Source organism: Poecilia reticulata, chromosome 9 (genome assembly GCF_904066995.2).
Source record: "Poecilia reticulata chromosome 9, P_reticulata-male-v2, whole genome shotgun sequence".
Lineage (NCBI taxonomy): Eukaryota > Metazoa > Chordata > Actinopteri > Cyprinodontiformes > Poeciliidae > Poecilia > Poecilia reticulata.
In genome coordinates this window covers 33,071,749-33,086,863 of record NC_088838.1, presented here as the reverse complement: position 1 = coordinate 33,086,863, position 15,115 = coordinate 33,071,749, and the positions used below count along the sequence as shown (strand labels likewise).

The 15,115-nt window shown below is 40.7% G+C and overlaps 1 protein-coding gene across 2 annotated transcripts in view; it reads left to right on the top strand.

The window, feature by feature from the left end:
• Nucleotides 1-14,233, top strand: part of dapk1 (death-associated protein kinase 1) — a 72,642-nt gene extending 58,409 nt beyond the window's left edge. For both annotated transcript variants that reach the window (XM_008419394.3, XM_081610957.1), the window contains exons 19-26: nt 257-334; nt 2,346-2,565; nt 3,331-3,516; nt 4,200-4,397; nt 5,570-5,708; nt 6,094-6,214; nt 7,107-7,295; nt 7,725-14,233. In XM_008419394.3, the coding sequence (XP_008417616.2) occupies nt 257-334; nt 2,346-2,565; nt 3,331-3,516; nt 4,200-4,397; nt 5,570-5,708; nt 6,094-6,214; nt 7,107-7,295; nt 7,725-8,999 (2,406 nt within the window). In that variant the 3' untranslated portion in view covers nt 9,000-14,233. The remainder of the gene's footprint in view (nt 1-256; nt 335-2,345; nt 2,566-3,330; nt 3,517-4,199; nt 4,398-5,569; nt 5,709-6,093; nt 6,215-7,106; nt 7,296-7,724) is intronic.
• The last annotated feature ends 882 nt before the right edge of the window (nt 14,234-15,115 follow it).

The window sequence follows — 15,115 nt, the reverse complement described above, 5'->3', positions numbered from 1 at the left end:
TGATGTCAGATGGCTCCATGTTGGTTAAATTAGTAAAAATGCAACAATGTTTTAAATGTAAAATGAACTTTTCTTTTTATGAATTGTTGTTTTTGTCTTATGCGTAACATGAAGCCAATAAATCATCTAACTGTCTGGTTTATGAAGCGTAAAACATTGTTAGCTACATGCTAATAATGTCTGATTTTATTCATGCAACACTTGTTGTTTAAACGGAGATGATCTGATTTCTCCATGTCGTCTTTATTCTCTCCAGGATGGAAAAACAGCCGAGGATTTGGCTTCTGCTGATCATCATGAACACATCGTGGATTTATTGTTAAAGCTTAAAAAGGTAAAAATCTTTTTAAAAAGGAGGAAAAACAATTAAAAATTGCTTTAAATGTCTGTAAGTAGATTCAATACGAGCCTAAATGTAGGGTGATGATGCAGTCGGGTTTCACAGTCTCAGCACTCGACTATTTTGGTGTAAAGGTGTCGAGACGAAGATAGAAACACGTTAGATGTTAACAATCTGCCAAATGAGGGATGGAGGTTTTCACAGAGCTGCAGAAGTCGCGCATTTGCTTCCTCATGCAGGTTTATGGCTCCTAACGCGCAGAAAGACGGTCAAAACGGTTTGTGTTTATGCACAAATTCACAAACCTCTCATTAAATGTGTTTGCCCTTCTTTAAGTGTCTTATAAGAAAAGACTGATGGGAACAGCATGAGATAAGTTCCTCAATATTGCAAGACAAATGTTTTTACGCTTGAGGTTGTTTTTGACTTTTCCAGAAAAGAGTTAAAGCACAAAAGAGCAAATAATCTCAAATAGGGAACGGGTCTGAGCCTTACCAGAGGCACAAAACCCTGAAAAATGTTAAAAACCCAAAACTCTGACTCCATTTTTCTATGATGGTGTCCATACTAGCTAGCAAACTCTACTTCCTGTTTATTACAACCATTCATGACGTCAACATTTAACAAAATTATGCTTTGAGTAATTTTGTTAAATGCTATGTTTTGAATCTGGTTGATTCAAAACATAAATTCATCTTATAATACTGATTGTTGAAACCGTCTCATCATTTATGCAGTGGAGATCAGTTACAGAATATCCACTCTACATAAAGTGAAGTGAATCATCGGAGCTGATTTTTATTGACCTTAAACTTTTTAACTTTGTTTAAAAAAATGTTGAAAGGTTCGTTTAAAAGTGCGGCTCTGCTGAGAACCTGCTGAGATTCAGAGCAGAGCGTGAAAACGTGAAAGCAGCAACTGTGAAAACAGTCACCCTCTGCATATGCTGAGCTAAAATAAGACTAACACACGGGAACAGATTTGATAAAGACTGACTTCTTCTCAAGGCCAGGATATGGAAAAGAAAACATGTTGCTTTAGCTAAACGGAGCGCAGATGCTGCACTCTGTGAACCACAATCAGTGGAATGAAGATGTTGGTTTGGTGGCTGCAGCAGCGAAGCCGGGTGGGAGCGTGGAGTGTTTCACGTCCCACTCAGAGTTGGAGGCCATGAAGATCCTGACTCATCTGCTGGATGCCTGCAGGACGACCTCACTGTCAACCAGCATGGCAGCATTTCACGCAGCCATGGTTCATTCTGGTTTCTGATCCGCAGAGAAACAGATTTTAGGTTGAGTTTTAGATGCACAGTTAATGTTCAGTGTTTAAATCCATACATCCATTTTCTTGCACCCTTGTCCCTCAGTGGGGTCAGGAGGTGCTGCTGCCTCTCCAGCTAACGTTCTGGGCGAGAGGCGGGGTCACCTGGACAGGTCACCAGTCTGTCGCAGGGCAACACAGAGACACACAGGACACACAACCATGCACACACACACTCACACCTAGGGAGAATTTAGACAGACCAATTAACCTGACAGTCATGTTTTTGGACTGTGGGAGGAAACCGGAGTACCTGGAGAAAACCCACCATGCACAGGGAGAACATGGAGACTCCATGCAGAAAGACCGGGAATTGAACCCAGAACCTTCTTGCTGCAAGGCAACAGCTCTACCAACTGCGCCACTGTGCAGTGTTTAAATCCATTAAATTATTTATTTCTGTTTGTTATGATAGTTCTGGCTTACAGCTTATACACATTTCAGCTTTTCTGACAATAAAGTATTGCTTAAGGTCAGTTAGAAAATAAAATTTAAATAAGGCTTAAATATACAACTTTATTTTCATATTATTTTGACTTTAATCTCATAATTATATGCTTTTGTCCTCATGTCTACTTTATTTTAAATTTTTATAGCATGGCACTAATACTCTGCTACATTCCATAGATTTTAAGCAGCAGACAAGCATTAATTTTTTCCTCCTCCTCTTCCTCCTCGTTACCAGGACAACCACAAACTGAGCTACATCCAGCAGCTGCGCCCCACTCAGACCATCCAGCCCAGGATCAAACTGAAGCTGTTCGGACACTCCGGGTCCGGGAAGAGCACGCTGCTGGAGTCGCTGAAATGCGGCATCCTGCGCAGCTTCTTCCGGAGGCGCAGGACGACGCGCATGGCCAACTCGGCGCGACACCCCAACTCCCCCGTCAACTCCAAACCCGCAGGTAGCTGCACATCCTATTTAAAACGGGAAACAAAAATAACATCCGTTATGGATTTTTATTTATTTATTCATTTTACATTTTTGCATATCTCATTTTCTCTCTCGAATGAGAGAGAGAAAAGTATTGAGAAAAAAAAAACGGTCTATTCTGTTACAAAATAATTGAGAAACACTAAAATTTAGGTGATGAAGAAAAATATTGGCCTTATTCAACTGACCAGGAAATGAATGATTCTGTCTGCAGAAGAAGAATCATTTTATAATGAGATGATAAAGTGAATCTGACTCTCCAGGTAACTTTTATGGTTTAAATAGTTAACTTCAACTTCCATCTCAACATCTGAGTGTTTAACCTTCAGTAAAATTAATCCAGTTTTAATAAAGTGAGCCTGGATTCACCTAAACGAATAGAATAAAATGTTTTCAACAGGCTCTGTAGGTGTGGCTCTGCAGCATGTGATGGAAATTCAAATGTCAAGGCTGTAAAAAGGGGATTTATTTGCGGTGACACAGCGCCCCCATGTGGTAAAAGTATGACGTTTTGGATAAAAACCCAAATTTAAAGAAAAAAAAAAACTACATCATCACAACAGCTGGTTGTTTTCTTTTGAGAGCTACATCTTGTGGGTTTGTAATATTTATTCTTGATCATATTAAATGTAGTTTGTGGAACAAACTGCAGAGAAATCCTCTGACCAGAGTCTGACCCTTCCGGCCTGGTTGGTAAACATTCTGCAGATTCAGGTTTGTGTCGCTTCCTCTGCAGTCTCTGTGAGCATCTCCAACCTTTACCCCGGCTGTGAGAACGTGAGCGTGCGCAGTCGCAGCATGATGTTCGAGCCCAGCCTGACCAAAGGCGTGCTGGAGGTTTTCTCCCCCGTCCACAGCGCGCTGTCGGCAGCGGACGAGCTGGCCACCAAGGCCATCGACATCCAGCACGCCAACATCCACGGTGAGAGGCTGCCGAAAAACACCCCAGAAATTCACCTTCACCGTTCAATACTGATCTCTGTGTGGTATGGAAGCCCATTTCTGCCAGGAAAGAAGAAAAAACCCAGGAGGAAGTCATAATTACAAGATTTAAAGTTATGTTTTTGAGATTTAGTCATAAATTCAATATTGAGTCATAATTATGAGCGTCAGTCATAATTTTGACTTTCAGTCTCAACTTTCTGAGTTAAAATCTTGAGATTGAATCTCATAATTGTGATTTTCTGAGTTCTAATATTGAGATCCAATCATAATTTTTACATTAAAAGTCATAATTTTGATATTCAAAGTCATGATTATAAGATACTGGAGCAAGCCTCCTTATAGAAACGATGTGACCTTTTAAAACTCAAAATTATTACTTTAAAACTCACAATTAGAGTTTTCTTTCATGGCATGAATGTACTTCCATATGAGATATTCCTACATCCATTAGTTTTTTTTTCATGGCATGAATGTGCTTCCATAGGACAGATATTCTTTAATGTGTTAAAGTTTGTTTTTCTTTTACATGGCATGAATGTACTTCCATAAGCGGATATTCCTACATCCATTAGAGGTTTTTTTTCATGGCATGAATGTGCTTCCATAGGACAGATATTCTTTAATGTGTTAAAATGTAACGTAACCTCCTTTCCTCTGAAGGTGTTGGTGACTTCAGCATTTGGGAGTTCTCAGGAAACCCCGTCTACCACTGCTCCTACGACTACTTTGCGGCCAACGACGTGACGGCGATCCACCTGGTGCTGTTCAGCCTGGAGGAGCCGTACGAGACGCAGCTGGGCCACATCACCTACTGGCTGAACCTGCTGAAGGCCCTCACCCCGCCGCAGGACAACATCGGTAAAGCACTCTGAATTCACTCACACACCGCTCAAAATTAGCAAAATATTTATGCACACTGCCTCCCAACAGCCTCATTTAAATTCCAATAACCATAACTTATAATTCCCAAATGTTTCCTATCCTAGATTAAATATCTGCCCTGCAACATTCAGCTGAAAAAACATAAAACCAATTTTCATAAGTCTTTACGCCGTAGTAGTTATAGTGAATCTGATAAACTCAACATCAACTTTTTCAGATTTTTTCATTTGTCTCCTTTGCATTAAGCAAAAGCTTCTAGAGAGGTTCATAATGTGCAAAGGTATCAGTCAGAAGAAGGGTCGAAACAATTCTACAGCATTAAATATGTAACAGCCAGAACTTTACATACATACACTGCAAAAACACAAATTCTTACCAAGTGTTTTTGGTCTAGGTTTTAGTACACCTGAAATAAGACAAAATTTTCTTACAAGTAACTTTTCAGCAAGAAGGAGGAGTTTGTCTAAAGTAAATTATTCCTAAATATTGTTTGAAAAGTACTAGTTTTACAATCTCACTTGTAAAAACACATATTTCTCATGTTATATGTGAAATAATCTGCTTTTTCATCAATTTGTCATTCAAATTCTCGTTCTAAAAAAAAAAAAATACAAACTTCCGATCATTCCTGAACTGCAGTCAGGGGCCACACTGAATTGTTCCAAGGGCCACGGATGGCTCCCGAACCGCACTTTAGGCACCCCTGATGAAGAGTCGGCATGTTCCAGTTTTTACATCTAGATGGTACAGATCAGGCCCAAAATCAGGCCCAGATCAGCCCAGGTAAAGATGGTTATAACCACATAAAGATGGTTATAAATTCAGCCTTTCATCACCTGAAAACAAACTTCCAAAAATACAAAATTACTGAAACACTGATTTCCTTTAAATCAAAGCTAAAAACCCCACCTGTTTAGAGTTGATTAATAATAACGAACATTGATCAACACATTGGATCTGTATTTGCTTATTAAAATGCAACATTTATTACTTGTTTCATAATTTTTGACTGCCTGGAGTTTTTATGGTGTAAAGCACCTTCACTGCCTTGTTGCTGATGTGCTCTACAGGTAAACCTGACGTCAAACCTGACGTTTGTCTGTGACGTTACTGATCTTTGTGATGTTTTTGATTTTCTGTCTGTCCAGTTTTCGGCGGTCGGATCCAGCAGCCGCTGACGGTCGTCCTGGTGGCGACGCACGCCGACCTGGCCGACATCACCAGGGCGTTCTCTGGAGAGTTCAGCTACGACAAAGAGCGAGCGCTGCTCAAGGAAGTCAGGAACAGGTCGGGAATCAAACCGCAGCACAAAACGCCAAACAAAATCACAGTTTTTAAACCTGGTTTAACTCAGAAAACCTTTAAAGCACGTTGCTGAAAGCGCTAATACGGCCCACCATGCTTTAGTGATAAAACTGAAAAAAATCTAATCCAGATGGCTCCGAAATGGTAAACCAACATCTTCTGTTACTGATTTATTTAAAAAAAAATGAAAATAAATACACAAAAGACAATCAGCCTGGTGGGGGAGAAGTAAAGCCTGGTGGCCCGCCAGGCTAATGATTCACTGGGGAAAACCCAGCTTTAACTGCAGACATGGGAAAAATAGGAGAAACTGAAGAAAATCCAGTTCAGGTTGATCTGAAAAGGTAAAAGTTTTTCTGGTGTCCAGGTTTGGGAACGATCTGCAGATCAGCGACAAACTGTTTGTGATGGACACCGGAGCATCAAACTCCAAGGACCTGAAGCTGCTGAGGAGTCACCTGCAGGATCTGCGCGCCAGCATCGTCTCTGTGAGTCCAAACGTCTGCAAACATCAGAGGCTTCAGCATTTGGAGCACAAAGTTACTGAACTGCGTAGTATTTCCTAAAACAATCTAGAAAACCTGCGTTTATGAAACGGCATCATAACTTTTTAGGATGCTTTTTTATTTTTATTGAACAAAAATGTACAAAACAGGTTTTTCATTAATAAACAGCATCAAAATCAGTTTTTTGAGATAAATTAACATATTTTAAGAAGACGAAAAACAATAAAAACAAGATAAACGAAAAAAAAAAAGCTAAAGTGACTAAATATTTGTAAAAAAATTCAGAGGTTTCTGTAAAAAAAATTGAAATATTAAGGAATTTGAGGGATTCAATCAGAGATTTTATTTCTTACAGGAAATTAGTATTAAGTATCAAGTTTGCAAACTTGTTTATGTAAATGGAAACATTTTGTATAGAAAATAAAATAAGGCATATGTTCAAAATTACAGTTTTCAGTTTCTGTAAAAGCAGATAATATCCTTGAGTTTTAATGAGCAAACAGAAACGGTGAGATTGAAGGTCACTGCAGCATTTTCTGGACGTATCACAACTAAACAAATTTAGTTTTATTTTTTATCAGAAAGCGCAGAGCATCTGTTCATCTGGCAGGAATCCAGTTCACAGAATGTATGTACAGTTTTAAAGTGCATTTCTTTAGCTTTGTTGGAGCATTGGTGAGGTTAATGCAAGATGTTCAACACAGCAGCTCACCAATGTCGTTAAGAAAGCAAAAGCAGCCTTCAAAATAAAAGCATTCTGCAGTAAACATCGGTACTACAAACTCATGCAGGCGTGTTAAAGGTTTAAAGTGTTTTAGTTTTCTAATCCATTAGTTTATTTGTGCTCTCACCTTCCTGTTCTCCCTCGTTGCAGAGGTGCGGTCCGATGACGCAGCTGTCGGAGCGCCTGCTGGCCGCGCTGCCGTCCTGGAGGAAACTGAGCGGACCAAACCAGCTGACGTCATGGCAACAGTTTGTCAGCGACGTCCAGGAGCAGATCAACCCGCTGGTCAGCCAGGACCACCTCCGGACTCTGGCCATGCAGCTGCACAGTATGGGGGAGGTGAGGCGTCACGCTCCAGAACCCAGCCTCATCAGTGCTGGTTACCAGTTCAGTCAGTGCCGCGACCGGCCACCAGGGCGCACTGCTGAGTCAGGAACGTTTAGTCGGCCTGTTTACCAGAACGACTCGACTCAGAAACTCAAACATGAAAGGTTCATGGAGCCTCTGCTGCAGGAGAGGATTAGGACAGCTGAAAAAAAGAAAAGCTTTCTGACCAAAAATGAGCATGTTTTGTTTAGGCCATAGAGCTTTCCTAACCTCTTCAAGGAGGAATAATCGGTTAGTTAATCTGGGGTCACAGAGGTATTGTGGGTCGAAGTGGGAAAGAAAAAAAATAAAACAAGCGCGTTATTCCTTAAAAAATGTTACAAATTCATCACTAAAAGTGTCAAACGGTGAGTGAGGTGCTTCTGTGTGTTTTTCCTGCAGATCAACATCATGCAGAGCGAGACGGTGCAGGACGTCGTCGTGCTGGAGCCTCGCTGGCTCTGCACCAACGTCCTCGGTAAGCTGCTGTCCGTGGAAACGCCGAAGGCCATCCACCACTACAGGGGGCGCTACAGGCTGGAGGAGGTGCAGGCGCTGGCGCCGGAGAGCGACGTGGAGGAGCTGCTGCAGATCCTGGACGCCATGGACGTCTGCGCCCGCGACATCACTAACCCGTCCATGGTGGACGTCCCGGCGCTCATCAAGACCAACGGCCTGCACCGCTCCTGGACAGAGGAGGAGGACGAGGACGCGCAGATCTACGGCGGCGTGCGGCTCGTCCCTGCCGAGCACCTCACGCCGTTCCCCTGCGGCTTGTTCCACAAGCTGCAGGTCAACCTGTGCCGCTGGAGCCACCAGCAGAAACCCGAGGAGGACGGCGCCGACGACTCGGACGGAGACATCCACCTCTGGACCAACGGCGCCAAGGTGAGCCAGGCGGGGGCTGAGGCCATGATCCTGCTGGTGAACCACGGCCAGGGCGTGGAGATCCAGGTGCGCGGCCACGAGTCGCAGCGGGCCAAGTGCTACGCCCTGCTGGACACCGTGTGCAGCATCACGGAGAACCTGCTGGCCTCCACGCTGCCGGGCCTGCTCACCGCCCGGTACTACCTGAGCCCGCAGCAGCTGCGGGAGCACCACGCCCCCATCATGGTGTACCAGCCCAAAGACTTCTGCCGCGCCCAGATCCAGCGCGAAACCTCGCTCACCAACACCATGGGCGGCTACCGTGAGAGCTTCAGCAGCATCCTGGCGTTCGGCTGCGCTGAGGTCTACCAGCACGGCGTTCTGGGGACCAACGTCCACATCGCCGACGTGCCGCTGCTGGCCCGCAGGAAGCTGTGCCGCATGCTGGACCCGCCCGACGCGCTGGGCAAGGACTGGTGCCTGCTGGCCATGAACCTCGGCCTCACCGACCTGGTGGCCAAGCACAGCGGCGGCGGTGGCGCTGCACCGGACGCCGACGCTCAGCCGGCGCCACCCAGCCCAACGGCGGCGCTGCTGCGGGAGTGGAGCGGCAGAGCCGGCAGCACGGTCGGCGTTCTGATGATCAAACTGCGGGAGCTGGGGCGCCGGGACGCCGCGGACTTCCTGCTCAAGGCGTCGCCGGTGTTCAGGGTCAACATGGAGGCGCTGAGCGGCGCGCCCAACGGATACCCGCCCACCTGCAATGGCGGCACGTCGTACAACTCAATCAGCTCCGTCATATCGCGCTGACAACTTCACAACGAAGTGCAATCATGAAGAGCTGCTCGCCGTTTCCCATCATCCTGTACAGCCGACCTTTCCCCTCCTCTGCACTGCAAAAACACAAAACCTGAAGAAACAAAATATGACCAAATAATCTAATTTCTACTGCGAATATCTTGGTAAACTAAAAATAAGACAAAACTAACACAAAAGAAACTTTTCATCAAGATGTTGGAGCTCGTTTTACTAAATAATTCCTTAATATTGATGAAATTGTTCCAGTTCCACTTGCAGATTGTTTCACATATAACAACACATTTTCCCAAATAGGTGTTTTTGTTTTTGTTGAAAACAGAGAAATTAGAGTTTTATCTCAGCAATGCATTAAATAAACCAATCAGTGTCTGTTAAATTGTATGATTTTATAACTCAGGCTGTAAAATCCATAAATCAGCCTCAGGATTCATTTTCACTGCAAAAACACAAAATCTTACCAAATATTTTTTAGTCTAATTTCTAGTGCAAATATCTTGGTAAAGTAACACAAACGAAGAAACTTTTCAGCAACAAATAAGATGAAAAAAGTACTAATTTCATCTGCAGATTATTTTACTTGAAATAAAACATTTTTCCCATTTTATGAATAAAATAATCTGCCAGTGGAACAAGAGATTTTTCTCATAAGTTAAAATATCTTGTTCTACTAGCATTTAGTTATTTCATTTATAACTAAGATTGAAGCTTGTTTTTAGTCAATAATTCCTCAATATTGATTAAAAAAAACTCTAAATCTATTAGCAACTTGTTTCACTTATAACATGGGAAATTGTCTTGTTGTCAGTGATTTAATCTGCCAGTGGAACTAGAACGTTTTTCATCAATATTGAGGAATTATTGACTCAAAACAAGATCTTATTTCTGTGAAAAGTTACTTCGAAGTTAGTTTTTTTTTCTTAGAAGACATTTCTCTCACATAAATTAGTAAAACAATTACTACTAATTTACAACTAAGATGTAAGAGCTGGTTTTAAGTGAACAAATCTTTAATATTAAGTTTGAAAGTTGTAGTTTCACTCGCACACCATCTCACTTTTAACGAGATGCTATAAGTGAATTAATCTGCCAGTGGAACATTTTTCTGATAAGTTAAAATATCTTGTTATACTGGCAGATTATTTAACTTGTAGGCAGCACTTTTCTATCAGTATTGATAAGTGATTATTGACCTAAAATAAGATCATTTTATTGCTTATTAAAGTGACTTGTTAGTTTTGTTTTATTTCAAGCCAACTAAGATATTTACACCAGAAACTAGACCAAAAATACTTGGTAAGATTTTGTTTTTTTTGCAGTGTATGAATGTCGTTGAAGCTCCAAAGAGGAATCCTGTGGTTTTAATCTCATTGTGCTGCTTAATAATAATAATAATAATAATCCTCCTGCTCTGCTGCGAGTTGAAATAGGACAAACTAACCCGTCGTCTGTTTTTCAGCTCCGACCCGAGAACTCCGCCTGCCGGTGTTTATGTAGGAGGCCGCCATCTTTTACATTTAATATAATCTCAATCCTTTATTTTTTTGTTAATCTTTGTGTATAATTAATAAATTAAGAGTTTTTCAGAGTGCCTTCGGGGCCTTCTACCTCCCTAAAAGCACAAACCGTCTTGTTGTTGCGGCAGCTGTTCTCTCCAGACATCTGAAGAACCGTGCCTTGTTGACACTAAAACAGCAAAATCACAAGTTTAAACCACGCTTGTTTAGATTCAAGGCAGAAAACACAAATTATGAAGAATCTTATTTGGAAAAAAATCAAACAAAAACCTGTTTTTAAGTCAGATTCAGGATGGTTTTAGCAGGGATGTCCCGATCCAGGTTTTTGTCTCCAACACTGATCAGATTCGATAAATAAACTCTGAGTTTCAGCCACTTGCTTCAGAAAAATCGGTCATGCAGATGCAGTGAAATCAGACGTCAGTGTTTTATGGTGGCTGAGAGATTCAAACACATGAATGATGCAAACTCCGAAATACAGAAAAATAAACAAAAAATGCGACAGAAAAACGCTGCAGTCACAGAAAATGGAAGCAAATACAATCAATTAAACAGAAATAAAAAGATGGGAACAACTGCAAGCAGGAAACACCGTGAACTCGTTTCACAAAATGGAAGTCCTCCAGCCACTAGGGGGCGGCGACTAGCAAATCCAATGGCCCCAGATGGGATGTTGATATTTATGGGATTTTCCACAAAAAAGAAGGAAAAAAAGGTGTTTCATTGCTGAGTTTGCTGCATGTTTGCACCTGTCGGCCATCTTAGTATTTCTTTCTCTTCGTATTAAATCAACTAACCACCTCCCCAAAATCTTTTCTGTCCGTTTTTATTGACTGGAGCAGATATATTTGGTCCCATCCAGAGTCTTGGCAGAGGTTAACAGAAATGTGCAGCTTTAACTTGTATGTCTGCTGCTGAAAATGACTCAGTTAGCAAAAGCGCTAAGCTAACGCTAAACTGTTGACTTCCTGCTGCGATGTGACTCATTGATTGTTTGATTTTTATCCAATTTTATTTGAGTTCTGGTTGAACGTCATAAAATGTGATGAGGACTGTTTCAGCTGCTTTCTGCTCTCTGGATGCACCAGCCAATGCAGTCTCTCTCTCTCTCTCTCTCTCTCTCTCTCTCTCTGGCTATAAATTTAATTCTAAATGAAAACTGTGATGCGGTTTTCAAGCAAAGTGCATGAAATTAGGTCGCACATCAGTTAACCAACAGAGAGTTTCGTCTCTGATCGGGACATCCCATATTTTTTATAGTTTTGGGTGATTCTGTTTTACAGGTCCCATAATTTCCTTCTTTTGGTTTTGATTAAACTTTCCCCTTAACAAAACGTTTTTCATTTTTGTTGTATTACCCTGAGCCAACATCAATGTTACAGTTCAGATAATGGTCTAATCACGCTACCTTATGTTTTTTGCACGGTTTCTAATCATTGAGAAAAGTGTATTTTTCTTAGTTTTGTGCTTTGGAGACGTTCTCTTCTGTTACTGTTTGATCGGATTGTTTTGAAGCTGCTTCAATGCTCAATATTTGGTCGTTCTGTTACAGTCTGGTTGTGTTTTTATTCAGCTTTTCATTGTTACCCCTTTGGATTCAATACAGTACTCGGAGGTTCGCTGTCTTTTGTAAGAAAGTTTGTAAAAAAAAAAAGAATATGTAAAAAAAAAAATTTAATCTTCCGTTGTAAACATTTTAAATCTGAACCAACAGCAGATTATTTTCCTGATTCTTCACTAAATCATCCCGGGAAAGAAGAAACCAAAGATTCTGGTGTTTTTTCCATGTTTTGCTGTTGTTTTAGTTTTGGCTGCAGCTTCGACTTCGGCCTCTAGATGGCGGTAGAATCCATACTTTGGACCTTTAATGTTTACAGCAGGAACAGAGACCAGATTGGAAATTCAATTGTTGATCATGAGCTGTAAAGACAGTTTGTAAGGAAATTCTGGGACCTGTTTAAATGTTTTTCCATTTCAACAAAAGGAATTTTAGCCATTTTCACCAATAAAAGGACAAACCTTTGAGTTTCTAAACATTAAAAATCATCATGGCTGAGATTCAGGGTCGACATCCTACTGACTTTAAATAGAAAGTGCCACAAAATAAAGAGAAAACAGCCTAATAGGGTGGATTTTTTTGTTATGTTTTTGCTGTAAAGTAGCTGTTGACCGTCCTGACGCTCCGGCTTGCCGTCCACGGTGTCGGCTGTTTTCTGTTTTGCACAGTGGCGTCGACGCCACCTTCTACCAAGCTAAATTTGAGCTCCTGTCGGTTTCACTGCGGGTTTCTGGCCGGCCACGCGTCGCCTCACATCTCCTTTCACTTCGTCTTTTTACAGCACAAAGCTGCACTGCAAAAACACAAAATATTACCAAGTTTTTCTGTCTAGTTTCTAGTACCAGTATCTCCGTACACTTGAAATGAGACAAAACTAAAACTTTTCAGTGAAAATAGGAGCTTGTTTAGAGTTAATAACTCCTTAGTTTTGATTTTTTTTTTTAAAGTTCTCGCTCCAGTGGCAGATTATTTCACTAATACCTAAGATATTTCAGTTAAAATCTGTTTTTTTTACTTTATAACAAGGGAAACATGTCTTGTTATAAATGAAATTATCTGACTTATTATTTACTTCAAACGAGCACAGAAAAGTTAAATAATTGATGCAAATAAATAATTATGTTTGTATTTAATTATTGGTTCTTGTTCTTGCAGCATCTCTGTGAAATTTATGAATTTGGAAAGTCGAAACTGAGAATCTTCCAGAAAAAACATGAAGTTTCTGGAACTTTCCAGGTTTTTTTTTTTTTATTTTCAAATACTTCTGACATTAATCTAAAAATTTCTGAGTTTTTTCTAGAAATTATTTTTACTTTTGAAGCCCAGAAATGCCTGGATAATTTCTCACATTAATCTTTGGAATTAGTTACTTAAACAAGCTCAGAAAAGTTACTTTTAGGTTGTGTCACATTTCAGGTCTTCTAGGAGTTTGCAGTAGAAACTCCACCAGAAATACTTTGAATTATTTAGGTTTTGCAGTGTGGAGAGGCTGAAGAAATGGGCTAAAGTCGGTGAAATGTGTTTTTGTTTTTTGTTAGTAGGTGTTTGTAGAAAACAAACAGGAATTATGACATTTTTCAGGTCGAGTATTTTATTCCCAGGAGGTTTGTGTTTCTGGAAACATTCTGATGAGAAGAGCTGCAGCATTTCCTGTGTTTCACTTCCTCCAGTGTTCAGAGTCAAAATAAGCCTCTAAAAGCCGCTTTTCTCTCAGCTCCAACTTGCCAATCCAACTCAGCGAACCGATTTCTCCCCCAGACGCAGAGAGGCAGCATGAATGTAGAGGAAGGATCCACTTAAATAAAAGAGAGTTTGCAGAAAACGCGGCCCGACGGGGCGTCCCAGACCGGTTCTGTGTTGTTGCCAACGCTGTGTGCCTGAAACGCGCTGCTGTGTCGTCGTGTCGTCGCCTTGTACTGATCACAGGCTGGGAGCAAAATGTTTGTTTCTGTTGTGAGAACTGAGACTCGACCGGAACGATGGACGGTTTCTGTTTGACGGGGAGATTTTGGTCTAATCGCCACATTGCACAAGTCTTTCTTTTTGTCGCTATTTATGTTTTGTTCTTTCAGCATGTCTGAGAATGCCATGTTCTTATTACTTCTGACACTTTACAGTGTAATACATTTTATAATAAATTCTTTATTACCTTTTGGGTCGTCTCGATTGATTCTTATTGTCTTGGCGACGGTGGCAGAGCCTTCAGAGGGAAACGGGCCCGCAGCATCACAGATCACCACTGTGCAATCTGGATAATGATGCTTTTCCAACTTTTTGGCCAATTTTTTTTCTAGCCAAACTCGCCTCAGTGGTTGCCATGGAGACTGGATCAAACCCAAGATGGCCTCCCGTTCAGGGACGATGACATCCAACTCTGTTTTTAGATCGATCTCCACTTCCAAAACACAAAATGTTGCCAAGTAGTTTTGGTCTAATTTCTAGTGCAAATGTCTTGGAACAGGTGAAATACGACAAAACTAATCTACAATTGACTTTCCAAAAAAATATAGCTTTGCTTTAATTAAATCTTTTATTAATATTAAAGTAATACAGATTATTTCACTTATAACAAGACATTTTCCATGTTATAGCTGAAATAATCTGCCAGATTTTTAATCAATGTTTAATGAAATGTTTAAATCGGACAATTTATTAAATATGTCCAAGAAATGTTTAACCAACTAATGCTTCTCGTTCCTGCAGCATCACTGTAACAAAAATTGGCTAATTGAGATTCATCTTGGGGTGGAAAAAAATAATTTTTTTGTCTTTTGAAATTTGGACAATTTTCAAGTTTTTTCTCAAATATTTATTAGACTAATCTAAAAAAAAATTGGTTTTTCTACCATTTTTTTTTTACTTAAATGTCCATGTTTTTTTTGTTGTTTTTTTTTCAGAAAAATCTCTTGGATTAAAAGAATTTTAGTTTTTTCAGGCTAATTTTCGAGTTTTGAAACTCAGAAAATTCCCAGTGATGCTGCAGGAACAAGAACCATTAACTAATAATTAAAACAAAAAAATGTCCATGTTTATTG